At 47.2% G+C, this 13,524-nt stretch overlaps 1 protein-coding gene across 1 annotated transcript in view; it reads left to right on the forward strand.

The window, feature by feature from the left end:
- Positions 1 to 237: 237 nt before the first annotated feature.
- Positions 238 to 13,524, forward strand: part of LOC121535102 (phospholipid phosphatase-related protein type 5-like) — a 104,232-nt gene continuing 90,945 nt past the window's right edge. Inside the window, exon 1 of the mRNA XM_041841824.2 lies at positions 238 to 762. Coding sequence (XP_041697758.1) covers positions 559 to 762 — 204 coding nt within the window. The 5' untranslated portion in view covers positions 238 to 558. The remainder of the gene's footprint in view (positions 763 to 13,524) is intronic.

A 13,524-nucleotide genomic window follows, 5' to 3' on the forward strand; every position in this document is an offset into this window, starting at 1 on the left:
TTTGGGCTTAGCTGTGGTCAATTTGCGATGGACAAATTATTATAATTATTTTATCTCCGACAAAAATCGGACTTTGGCTGAATCTAGTTGCCTACAGATGTAGCTGCGGAACACATTAACGTTAACAAGTGTATGGGACTTCTATAAACGTCATGTGGCTCATGGTCATGGTTGGCACGCTGTCACTCATCATCGCTCAAGGCGGGAAGAAGTCTGCATGCCACGCATATCTCTCGCGCCACGGAAGGAGAGTGTATTCCATCCCACGCGCTCATGTTCTAACCCGCCCCACAGTCTTTTTCTATCCTAGCGCTCACTCTCGCATGGACCTCTGAGCGGTGTCAAGACTGAGCTCGCCTATTCACCCAACACAATGTTTTATGGATTATCTTCCATTGTAGTAGCGAGAGATAGATGTGGATGGAACGCGGAGCGAGGTGGAGTACTGGACGGGTTACAGCAGTAGCCTAAAAACCGGGCGGCTGTGGGTTCCATTCAACCGGGGTTTTCTGATGCCCGTGGATCTCGTGGGGCTCAGTTCGCTTCACCTCTGTGACCATGCTTTACTTCCAGCTGGTGATCATGGCTGGGACTGTCATGTTGGCATACTACTTTGAGTACACCGACACTTTCAACGTGCACGTCCAAGGGTTTTTCTGCTATGACAATGCCTACACCAAGCCCTACCTTGGACCCGAGGCGTCCAGCGCTGTACCTCCTGCCATACTTTACGCAGTGGTCTGCGGATTGCCGTTGCTTTTGGTGAGTTTTGGGAAATGGGCAAATGTATGGATAAGGAAGGCATAAACTAATGGACACACCAACTGCATAGGGATGAACCACACAAATTTACAACTTTAGGTTAAAACAGTAGCAGTGGAACAGGTCTCCTTTAGGAAAGAGGTATTCTGACCTCAATGGTGCAACCAGTCTAGGTAAACATTCAATATTTGTTTTGCTACATTGGTAAATAATCGATGGAGATTAGTCGTGCCAACCATATATCTTATTGATAAGCCATACACTATATCCCCGTTGCTCTTACATGCCTTATACTATGGAGCACTGTGTTGTACCCTTTTGACAGTCCCCCTGGATGTATTCAGGTGTTTCATGACATGTAACATTCTACTGGGCAAAAACTGGTTGAATCAACGTTGTTTCCACGTCATTTCAACAACAAAAAAAATCTATGTGATGAAGTTAAATCAATGTGGAAAACTAATTGGATTTGGGGAAAATGGTGCTGAGTTATTAGTGCTTTTTGAGGTCAGCTCCGTTCGATTATAAGAACATTATCATTGTTTTCAAATGCATTTTGTGGGTTGAATGCTGTAACAACACATGATAAAACAATTAATAAAATCCCCATGATGGTAGTGACTGCTCATTACTGCTTATTTACATTTGAGTCATTTTAGCAGACACTCTTATCCAGAGTGACTTACAGTTAGTGAGTGCATACATTTTGCATACTGGCCCCCCATGGGAAACGAACCCACAACCCTGGCGTTGCAAGCGCCGTGCTCTACCAACTGAGCTACAGGGGACTTATCACTTATTAAACATAGTTTATTCACATTACTTTACTTAAATAAAATATTTCAGTTGTTATGTACAAGGGTTAGAATGGTTCAGGGAACAGAACCTAAAACTGGAAAATAACGATATTGCTTGAGAAACAAAACCCACACCGGAAGCGAAAGTGGTCTATACTGTTCCAGAAGAGAAACATTATTTTAAAAGCATGGGAACCGCTTAATAACGTTATTTTACGTTCCGTGTATATTTTTCCTGTCCCACAAAAATCGCAACACAGCGCCTATGCAAAGCCCTCACTCTGTCACTCAGAAACTTATTCCGGCTTCTGCCTGTCAGCTGGAAATCTTGTGCCAGTGGGTGTGCTTGTGTGTGTAGGCTACATGCCCCTCCCCTCTGAAGCATAGGTTACTGTAGCCTACTGACCACGTTACAAGCGTGATTCAAAAACTAGGGAGAGATGTTTAAAATAATGCATTAACTTTTTCAATGCTAGTTAACGATACTATACTTATCACGTTTCACATTGGGTTTATTAACTCCAAAAGGTAAGACTTGTTTTTAATTCTAGTGCTGCACACACAAGCATGTTAGCTACCGTAGCTAGCTAGCTAACGTTTGCTCTGGTCCAACATTAAACCAACTTGGAAGTTCAAAGACATTCAAAGTTCCTCCATAGAAGCCGCTCCTCCTTAGGTATAATCTGTGGGCCAAATTCAGATAATGCATGTCATCACAAGATGCCCAGCTCTTCAAGGCAAGCTTCCTCCATCCTCTCTCTCTCACTCTCTCCTCACCCGCAACATTTTTGTTGCATCTCGCGCCCTACACTGTGACTGGCAGCACAGTGTGTGGGTTTGTCTTTCATTATGATTAAACCATGCTGTTACGGAAAAATACAATTAGCTCTTAACGCTCCACAGTATGCTGCTCTATCCTCACTGATTGGTGAAGTAATTTAATGTTGAGCTAAATGTAAAAAAAAAAAAAAAAGGAACAGGAAGGAACGATATAAACCGGTACCTTTTTGGGGTTCTAACTGGTTCAGAACTTTATTTTGCTGGTCGGAACAGTGGAACGGAATGAAAAAAATTATGGTTCTGTTCAGAACAAAACGATTGGAAAATACACTGAACAAATATATAAACACAACATGTAAAGTGTTGGTCCCATTATCATGAGCTGGTATAAAAGATCCCAGAAGTGTTCCATACGCACTAAAATATTATTTATCTCAAATTTTGTGCACAAATTTGTTTACATCCCTGTTAGCTTTTGCCAAGATACTCCATCCACCTGACAGGCGTGGCGTATCAAGAAGCTGATTAAACAGCATGATCATTACACAGGTGCACCTTGTGCTGGGGACAATAAAAGGCTACTCTAAAATGTGCAGTTTTGTCAAACAACACATGCCACAGATGTCTCAAGTTTTGAGGGAGAGTGCAATTGGCATGCTGAATGCAAGAATGTCCACCAGAGCTGTTGCCAGAGAATGTAATGTTCATTTCTCTACCATAAGCTACCTCCAATGTCGTTTTAAAGAATTTGGCAGTATGTCCAACTGGCCTCAAAACCGCAGACCACATGTATTGCGTTGTGTGGGCGAGTGGTTTGCTGATGTCAACATTGAGAACAGAGTGCCCTATGGTGGCGGTGGGGTTATGGTATGGGCAGGCATAAGCAATGGACAACGAACACACCTTCATTTTATCGATGGCAATTTGAATGCACAGAGATACCGTGACGAGATCCTGAGGCCAATTGTCGTGCAATTCATCCGCCAGCATCACCTCATGTTTCAGCATGATAATGCACAGCCCCATATCGCAAGGATCTGTACACAATTCCTGGAAGCTGAAAATGTCCCAGTTCTTCCATGTTCTGCATAATCACCAGACATGTCACCCATTGAGCGTGTTTGGGATGCTCTGGATCAACGTGTACGACAGCGTGTTCCAGTTCCCGCCAATATCCAGAAACTTCGCACAGCCATTGAAGAGGAGCGGGACAACATTCCACAGGACACAATCAACAGCCTGATCAACTCTATGTGAAGGAGATATGTCACGCTGCAAGATGCAAATGGTGGTCACACCAGATACTTACTGGTTTTCTGATCCATACCCCTACCTTTTTTTAAGGTATCTGTGACCAACGGATGCATATCTGTATTCCCAGTCATGTGAAATCCATAGATTAGGGCCTAATGAATTTATTTCAATTGACTGATTTCCTTAAATGAACTGTAACTCAGTCAAATCTTTTAAATGGTTGCATGTTGCGTTTATATTTTATTTCAGAATAATTTTGGTTCCAACCCCTGGTTGTGTATATTACATTTGTTTTATTTGATTACTTTATTATTTCATTCCAAATCATGTGTCTATCGGTTCACCTGTGTATTTATACCCTCACTTCCCTGTGTTCCCTTGCTCAGTTTTCTCTGCTAGTTTCTCTATGTCCAGCAGTACTACTCAGTGTCTGATCGGAGATCTATGTACAGGTACTTGAGGAGTGTTCTGCCTGTTTCATTATTTGTTTCAGTCTTAGGTAGTGTTTCGTATTTTGGCTGTCAGCCAGTTTTTGGAGACTTATTTGCTCCGCCTTTCTTTTATCGTAATAAGTCCGTTATTTTGTATTTTGGCTTTTGGACCACCAGTAAAGATCCTTGTTTCACCATCTCTGCCTACTGCCTACTGTATATCCTGCACGGCACCTGGGTCACATCTCACCTCAACCCTTACGGTAATGTTCCATATAAATAGATGTATGTCTGTGCTTCAAGCAGATGTCTGACAGGAATAGTGAAGTCACCATATGGCCAAATAGAACTAAGGCATAATGTCACTTTTAATATAGTCATGCAGGTGCTGTACTCTGCTGTTTTGGATTTAGCCTTAAAAAACAGCTAGATGCATTGGGTAACAAGGAAATATTAAAATATTGGTTAAATACTAAATATAATGTAATTATTTGCCGTGGCCCATGGGCACTGCCATTTGCCAAACCTATCTGGTTTATTTGTGAAAAACACAGCCAAACCCTGTCTATGAATATACTCATATTCTTATACTTCTCTCTTCTTATCTGTCAAGATATGGTCCATTTGTCAAGATGTGGTCATCTTTAGTGGTCCCCTGAGTCATGACACCCACCTTTAGGGCTGTGGCGTTCACGAAATTCTGTCAGCCGGTGATTGTCAAGCAAAAAGCTGTCGGTCTCATGGTAATTGACCGTTAATTAACATAAACACATTTAGCATCTCCTGGTTTCCACACATAGCCTACAAGCCATTTTAAAAAGTCTAATAAATCCATGTAATATAGTCTACACCTTCACAATAAATCCATTATTCATTTTAGACAGGTCTAAAGAAGCATGATATGAAGAAAATGTAGTCTATTTCAGAAGAAAATAATAGCATACTCTGAGTTGTCCTTATGTTAGGTCCTGATGTGGCTATGCCAAATGGTTGTGGGCTACACTAGTTCATTTAGCAGACAAGATTTGCTTATAATTCCGTGGCATTATTTTATATTATTTTATAGCATGAAGAATACAATTGAACAAAGCTGAATAAAATATACATATTTTCTCCAAACGTTTTGAGGGAGTGCGCACATGCGGCTATTCTGTGTTGAGCGGTTAACAAAGAAATAGGTACTCCTATGCTTAATTTAGAGTTATTAATGTAACTTGAGTTGTTCTACAAACATTTGGCTATACAGTGGCTTGCGAAAGTATTCACCCCCCTTGGCATTTTTCCTATTTTGTTGCCTTACAACCTGGAATTAAAATGGATTTTTGGGGGGTTTATATCATTTGATTTACACAGCATACCTACCACTTTGAAGATGCAAAATATTTTTTCTTGTGAAACAAACAAGAAATAAGACAAAAAAAACCTGAAAACTTGAGCGTGCATAACTATTCACCCCCCCAAAGTCCCTGCCGATTAAAAACATCCCCACAGCATGATGCTGCCACCACCATGCTTCACTGTGGGGATGGTGTTCTCGGGGTGATGAGAGGTGTTGGGTTTGCGCCAGACATTGTGTTTTCCTTGATGGCCAAAAAGCTAAATTTTAGTCTCATCTGACCAGAGTACCTTCTTCCATATGTTTGGGGAGTCTCCCACATGCCTTTTGGCGAACACCAAACGTGTTTGCTTATATTTGTCTTTAAGCAATGGCTTTTTTCTGGCCACTCTTCCGTAAAGCCCAGCTCTGTGGAGTGTACAGCTTAAAGTGGTCCTATGGACAGATACTCCAATCTCCGCTGTGGAGCTTTGCAGCTCCTTCAGGGTTATCTTTGGTCTCTTTGTTGCCTCTCTGATTAATGCCCTTGCCTGGTCCGTGAGTTTTGGTGGGTGGCCCTCTCTTGGCAGGTTTGTTGTGGTGCCATATTCGTTCCATTTTTTAATAATGGATTTAATGGTGCGCCATGGGATGTTCAAAGTTTCGGATATTTTTTAATAACCCAACCCTGATCTATACCTTGGTCTTCATGGTGCCGCTTGCTTGGTGGTGCCCCTTGCTTAGTGGTGTTATAGACTCTGGGGCCTTTCAGAACAGGTGTATATATACTGAGATCATGTGACAGATCATGTGACACTTAGATTGCACACAGGTGGACTTTATTTAACTAAATATGTGACTTCTGAAGGTAATTGGTTGCACCAGATCTTATTTAGGGTCTTCATAGCAAAGGGGGTGAATACATATGCACGCACCACTTTTCCTTTATTTATTTTTTATAATTTTTTGAAATTGTAAGGCTGCATGACTAATGATGATTAGAAAAAAGTTGCTTGAAAGGCATGAGCTCTGCTTTGTTTTTTTGCGCAAGATGTACACACTCCAATAGTCTCTCATTCAAGATTTGACATGCACTTGATAATGCCTCGAATTTCTCGGCGGCATCCCCTTTGTGGCTGTAATCCACCCTAAAAAAATCCATGCCTTTTGTGGCCCGGAGTGTTGCGTTGTGCCCTTCTCCTTGATTGTCCGAAGCATCTCTCACTCACACGGCTCTCCATCAGGTGATCGGGTCTTTCTCACAGGCTACAAGTTAAGACAGACACAGAGGACGCAACTGCGCGCATCCTTATCCAATTCCGAGGTGCATATTGAAGATATTGGAAGAACTGTCCACATTTACTTTTCGTCAGCCAACAAGATGAGTAGGCCTAATGAACAGCTAAAGCACTAGCCTATGTCAATCTACTATCCCCCATAGTACAAAAGTCGACCTATTCTATTCTGTGCGAGAAATAAATATTCCAAACATAGTCTGGGACAGTTTTGGGATGCAATAGATCCCAAATTAATACAACCATTAGCAACAGATCAGAACGTTTGGCTTAAAATGTTGATAAACTATTAGGCTATTTCTTCACATTATAAGCGCAGCAATGCACACATGGTAGTAGGCTATAAGTGCGAATGTTCCATTAGCGGAAAACACCATTATCAAAAGTGACAGCAAATGCAATTATGCATGTAATGCTGTGCATTTTTATGGTGAAAATGATCTTCCCCAAACTTGAAACTCATGCGCTGCTTATACAGTGAGGGAAAAAAGTATTTGATCCCCTGCTGATTTTGTACGTTTGCCCACTGACAAAGAAATGATCAGTCTATAATTTTAATGGTAGGTTTATTTGAACAGTGAGAGACAGAATAACAACAACAAAAAATCCAGAAAAACGCATGTCAAAAATGTTATAAATTGATTTGCATTTTAATGAGGGAAATAAGTATTTGACCCCCTCTCAATCAGAAAGATTTCTGGCTCCCAGGTGTCTTTTATACAGGTAACGAGCTGAGATTAGGAGCACACTCTTAAAGGGAGTATAAAAGACACCTGTCCACAGAAGCAATCAATCAATCAGATTCCAAACTCTCCACCATGGCCAAGACCAAAGAGCTCTCCAAGGATGTCAGAGAAAAGATTGTAGACCTACACAAGGCTGGAATGGGCTACAAGACTACAAGACCATTGCCAAGCAGCTTGGTGAGAAGGTGACAACAGTTGGTGTGATTATTCGCAAATGGAAGAAACACAAAATAACTGTCAATCTCCCTCGGCCTGGGGCTCCATGCAAGATCTCATCTCGTGGAGTTGCAATGATGTCAATGGCTGATGTGGATGTGGTGTAGGAGTCAGGCGCAGGACACAGAAGCTACTTCCAACAGACTTTACTAGAGGACACGACAATAGAAGAAAAGGGCCTCAACAAAACAAGGAGGCGAGCGATTACGCAACAGTGCGCAAAAACACTCCAATGCACAAGCAATACGCAAAAGTGCGTCTGGACTCTAAACACAATAGAGCAAAATACCAGCACCTACGGACAGGCGGAACAATTACACACAACTCACTACAAACAAAACGAGACACTTATAGGGAACATAATTAACACTAACAGGAAACAGGTGAACAAGGAAGACAAAACCAAACCAACATCGATAACATACAACGGTGGCAGCTAGTACTCCGGGGACGACGACCGCCGAAGCCTGCCCGAGCAAGGAGGAGGAGCAGCCTCGGCCGAAACCGTGACAGTACCCCCCCCTTGACGCGCGGCTCCAGCCGTGCGCCGACCCCGGCCTCGGGGACGACCAGGAGGACGCGGAGCAGGGCGCGTGGGATGACCACGGTGGAACTCAGTCAGGAGAGATGGGTCTAAGATGTCCCTCCTCGGCACCCAGCACCGTTCTTCCGGGCCGTACCCCTCCCACTCCACGAGATACTGGAGACCCCCCATCCGACGTCTCGAATCCAAGATGGACCGAACTGTGTGCGCCGGAGCCCCCTCGATGTCCAATGGGGGCGGAGGAGTCTCACTTATCTCACAGTCCTGGAGTGGACCAGCTACCACCGGCCTGAGAAGAGACACATGGAACGAGGGGTTAATGTGATAATCAATAGGCAGTTGTAACCTGTAACACACCTCGTTCAACCTCCTCAGGACTTTAAATGGCCCCACAAACCGCCGACCCAGCTTCCGGCAGGGCAGGCGGAGGGGCAGGTTTCGAGTCGAGAGCCAGACTCGATCTCCAGGTGCGTACACCGGACCCTCACTGCGGTGGAGATCGGCGCTCGCCTTTTGTCGACAGATGGCCCGCTGCAGATGGACATGTGCAGCGTTCCACGTCTCCTCCGAGCGCCGCACCCACTCATCCACAGCAGGAGCCTCGATCTAGCTCTGATGCCATGGTGCCAGAACCGGCTGATACCCTAACACACATTGGAAAGGGGTTAGGTTGGTGGAGGAGTGGTTGAGAGAGTTCTGTGCCATCTCTGCCCAGGGGATATACCTCGCCCACTCCTCCGGCCGGCCCTAGCAATACGATCTCAGAAACCTACCCACATCCTGGTTCACTCTTTCTACCTGCCCATTGCTCTCTGGGTGGTACCCCGAGGTAAGGCTCACCGAGACCCCCAAGCGCTCCATGAACGCCCTCCAGACTCTGGAGGTGAACTGGGGACCTCGATCAGACACTATATCCTCGGGCACCCCGTAGTGCCGAAAGACGTGGGTGAACAGTGCCTCAGCGTTCTGTAGGGCAGTAGGGAGACCCGGCATTGGGAGGAGACGACAGGCCTTCGAGAACCGATCCACAACGACCAGTATAGTGGTATGCCCCTGAGAGGGGGGAAGGTCTGTAACGAAATCCACCGAGAGGTGAGCCCAGGGTCGTAGTGGAACGGGCAGGGGTTGTAACTTTCCCCTGGGCAGGTGTCTAGGCGCCTTACACTGGGCGCACACCGAGCAGGAGGAGACATAAACCCTCACATCCCTGGCTAACGTTGGCCACCAGTACTTTGCGCTAAGGCAGTGCACTGTCCAGCCAATACCTGGATGTCCAGAGGAGGGGGACGTATGAGCCCAATAAATCAGACGATCCCGAACCTCGAGCGGAACGTACGTCCGACCCACAGGACACTTTGGGGGACTAGGGTCGGTACGCAACGCCCGCTCGATTTCTGCATCGACCTCCCACACTACCGGTGCCACCAGACAAGACTCCTACAGGATGGGAGTGGGCTCAATGGACCTCTCCTCTGTGTCATACCGCCTGGACAGGGCGTCTGCCTTACCGTTCTGGGACCCAGGGATGTACGTTATTTTAAACACGAACCGGGTTAGAAACATGTTCCACCGAGCCTGACGAGGGTTCAATCTCCTAGCTGCCCGGATGTACTCCAGGTTACGGTGGTCAGTCAAAATGAGAAAAGGGTGTTGAGCCCCCTCAAGCCAATGCCTCCACACCTTTAGGGCCTGTACCACGGCTAACAGCTCCCTATCCCCTACGTCATAATTTCGCTTCTTGGAATAAAAAGCACAGGGGCGGAGTTTAGATGGCGTGCTGGACCGTTGCGATAGTACGGCCCCAATACCGGCCTCTGACGCATCCACCTCTACCTGGAATGGTAAAGCGGGGTCCGGATGCGCCTGCACCGGAGCCGAAGTGAACAGGTCCTTCAGTCTCCCAAATGCCCTGTCCGCCTCAGCTGACCACTGCAAACGCACCGGGCCCCCCTTCAGCAGGGACTTTATGGGAGCTGCCACCTGTCCAAAACCCCGGATAAACCTCCGGTAGTAATTTGCAAAACCCAAGAACTGCTGCACCTCTTTAACCGTGGTTGGGGTTTGCCAATTACGCACGGCTGACACACGGTCAACCTCCATCCCTGACGCGGACAACCGATAACCCAAAAAGGAGACCGACTCCTGGAAAAACAGACATTTCTCTGTCTTGACATACAAGTCGTGCTCCAACAGCCTCCCCAACACTCGGCGCACCAGGGCTACATGCTCGGCTCGGGTAGAAGAGTACACTAGAATGTCGTCAATGTACACGACCACACCTTGCCCCTGCATGTCCCGGAAGATCTCGTTCACAAAGGATTGGAAGACTGAAGGAGCATTCATCAACCCGTATGGCATGACGAGATACTCGTAATGACCCGAGGTGGTACTAAATGCTGTCTTCCATTCATCGCCCTCCCTATTGCGCACCAAGTTGTAGGCGCTCCTGAGATCTAGTTTTGTGAAGAAACGCACTCCGTGTAATGATTCCATCATAGTCGCAATCAGAGGGAGTGGATAACTGTATTTCACAGTGATCTGATTGAGACTACGGTAATCAATACACGGGCGCAACCCTCCATCCTTCTTCTTCACAAAAAAGAAGCTCGAGGACACAGGGGAGGTGGAGGGCCGTATGTATCCCTGTCTCAGAGACTCGGCTATGTAAGTCTCCATAGCCCCCTTCTCCTCTTGAGACAGAGGATACACATGGCTCCGCGGAAGCGCTGCTCCTGCCTGGATGTCTATCGCACAATCCCCCTGTCTATGAGGAGGCAACCGCGTCGCCCTCGTCTTGCTAAACACGAGTGCTACATCCTCATACTCAGGGGGAATGTGCATTGCGGGCACTTGGTTCGGACTCTCCACCGAGGTCGCCCCCACGGAAACACCTAGACATCGCCCTACACACTGGGCAGACCACTCCTTGAGAGCCCTCTGTTGCCACGAAATGGAGGGATTATGGGTAATCAACCAGGGAAGCCCCAGCACCACTGGATACGCAGGAGAGTCGATCAGATATAACTGAATAGTTTCCTCATGACCCCCCTGCGTACTCATCCTAAGTGGTGCTGTGACCTCCCTAATCAACCCCGATCCCAACGGGCGGCTATCTAGTGCATGGACAGGGAAGGGAGCATCAACAGGAAGGAGGGGAATCCCTAACTTTACACAAAAATTCAGATCAACAAAATTCCCAGCTGCGCCTGAATCTACTAGCGCCTTATGCTGGGAATGAGGTGCAACCTGTGGAAATTTTACAGGTATACATAAGTGAACAACAGAGAGCTCTGGGTAAGTGGGGTGCCTACTCACCTGGAAGGACTCCCCAGTGCGTGGCCTGTTGTCCCTTCCCCCTGGAGACCCTCCCCAGCACCTAGCCGCAGTGTGCCCTCCACGGCCACAGTTGGTGCAGGGGACGGCCCCCCTCGGGCTCCTTCTCCTCCTCTCTCTAGCGCCAGCACCCCCGAGCTCCATAGAGCTCGGCTCGGAGGTGCTGGAGGATGGAATGGACGGCCCCCACTCGGGACGTCCGCGGGTGGCCAGCAGGGTGTCGAGACGGATGGACATGTCCACCAACTGGTCGAACGATAGGTTGGTGTCCCTGCAGGCCAGCTCTCTCCGAACGTCCTCCCGTAGACTGCATCGATAGTGGTCGATGAGGGCCTGCTCATTCAACCCCGCATCCGCCGCTAGAGCCCGGAATTCCAGGGCGAACTCCTGTGCGCTCCTCTTCCCCTGTCGGAGGTGGAATAGACGCTCCCCCGCCGCTTTCCCCTCAGGTGGATGGTCGAACACTGCCCTGAAGCGGCGGGAGAACTCCGCGTAGGTGATGGTGGCGGCGTCTATTCCCCTCCATTCAGCGTTGGCCCACTCCAACACCTTGCCGGAGAGACAGGAGATGAGGGCGGGAACGCTCTCGTATCCCGAGGGCGCCGGGTGTATAGTGGGCAGGTAGAGTTCCACCTGCAGGAGGAACCCCTGACACCCGGCTGTGGCGCCATCATACGCCCTCGGGAGCGAGAGCCGAATCCCACTGGATTCTGGAGCTTGGATGGGAGGACTGACCGATGGTGGTGGTAAGGTCGGAAGAGGTGTGGGCACTCCTCTGGTCTCCCATCGGTGCAGAGTGTTGATCACGTCCTGCAGGGCGGACCCGAGTTGAAGGATCCGGTCGTCTTGCCCGCTGACGCGCTCCTCCAGCGACTCGGGTGCTGCTGCTGCTCCTGCTGACTCCATGATGGTGTGTAATTCTGTCAATGGCTGATGTGGATGTGGTGTAGGAGTCAGGCGCAGGACACAGAAGCTACTTCCAACAGACTTTACTAGAGGACACGACAATACAAAGAAAAGGGCCTCAACAAAACAAGGAGGCGAGCGATTACGCAACAGTGCGCAAAAACACTCCAATGCACAAGCAATACGCAAAAGTGCGTCTGGACTCTAAACACAATAGAGCAAAATACCAGCACCTACGGAGAGGCGGAACAATTACACACAACTCACTACAAACAAAACGAGACACTTATAGGGAACATAATTAACACTAACAGAAAACAGGTGAACAAGGAAGACAAAACCAAACCAACATCGATAACATACAACGGTGGCAGCTAGTACTCCGGGGACGACGACCGCCGAAGCCTGCCCGAGCAAGGAGGAGGAGCAGCCTCGGCCGAAACCGTGACAAATGATAATGAGAACGGTGAGGAATCAGCCCAGAACTACACGGGAGGATCTTGTCAATGATCTCAAGGCAGCTGGGACCATAGTCACCAAGAAAACAATTGGTAAAACACTATGCCGTGAAGGACTGAAATCCTGCAGCGCCCGCAAGGTCCCCCTGCTCAAGAAAGCACATATACAGTGGGGGAAAAAAGTATTTAGTCAGCCACCAATTGTGCAAGTTCTCCCACTTAAAAAGATGAGAGAGGCCTGTAATTTTCATCATAGGTACACGTCAACTATGACAGACAAAATGAGGAAAAAAAATCCAGAAAACACATTGTAGGATTGTTAATGAATTTATTTACAAATTATGGTGGAAAATAAATATTTGGTCAATAACAAAAGTTTCTCAATACTTGTTATATACCCTTTGTTGGCAATGACACAGGTCAAACGTTTTCTGTAAGTCTTCACAAGGTTTTCACACACTGTTGCTGGTATTTTGGCCCATTCCTCCATGCAGATCTCCTCTAGAGCAGTGATGTTTTCGGACTTTCAACTCCCTCCAAAGATTTTCTATGGGGTTGAGATCTGGAGACTGGCTAGGCCACTCCAGGACCTTGAAATGCTTCTTACGAAGCCACTCCTTCGTTGCCCGGGCGGTGTGTTTGGGATCATTGTCATGCTGAAAGACCCAGCCACGTTTCATCTTCAAT

Source organism: Coregonus clupeaformis, chromosome 21 (assembly GCF_020615455.1).
Source record: "Coregonus clupeaformis isolate EN_2021a chromosome 21, ASM2061545v1, whole genome shotgun sequence".
Classification (NCBI taxonomy): Eukaryota; Metazoa; Chordata; class Actinopteri; order Salmoniformes; family Salmonidae; genus Coregonus; species Coregonus clupeaformis.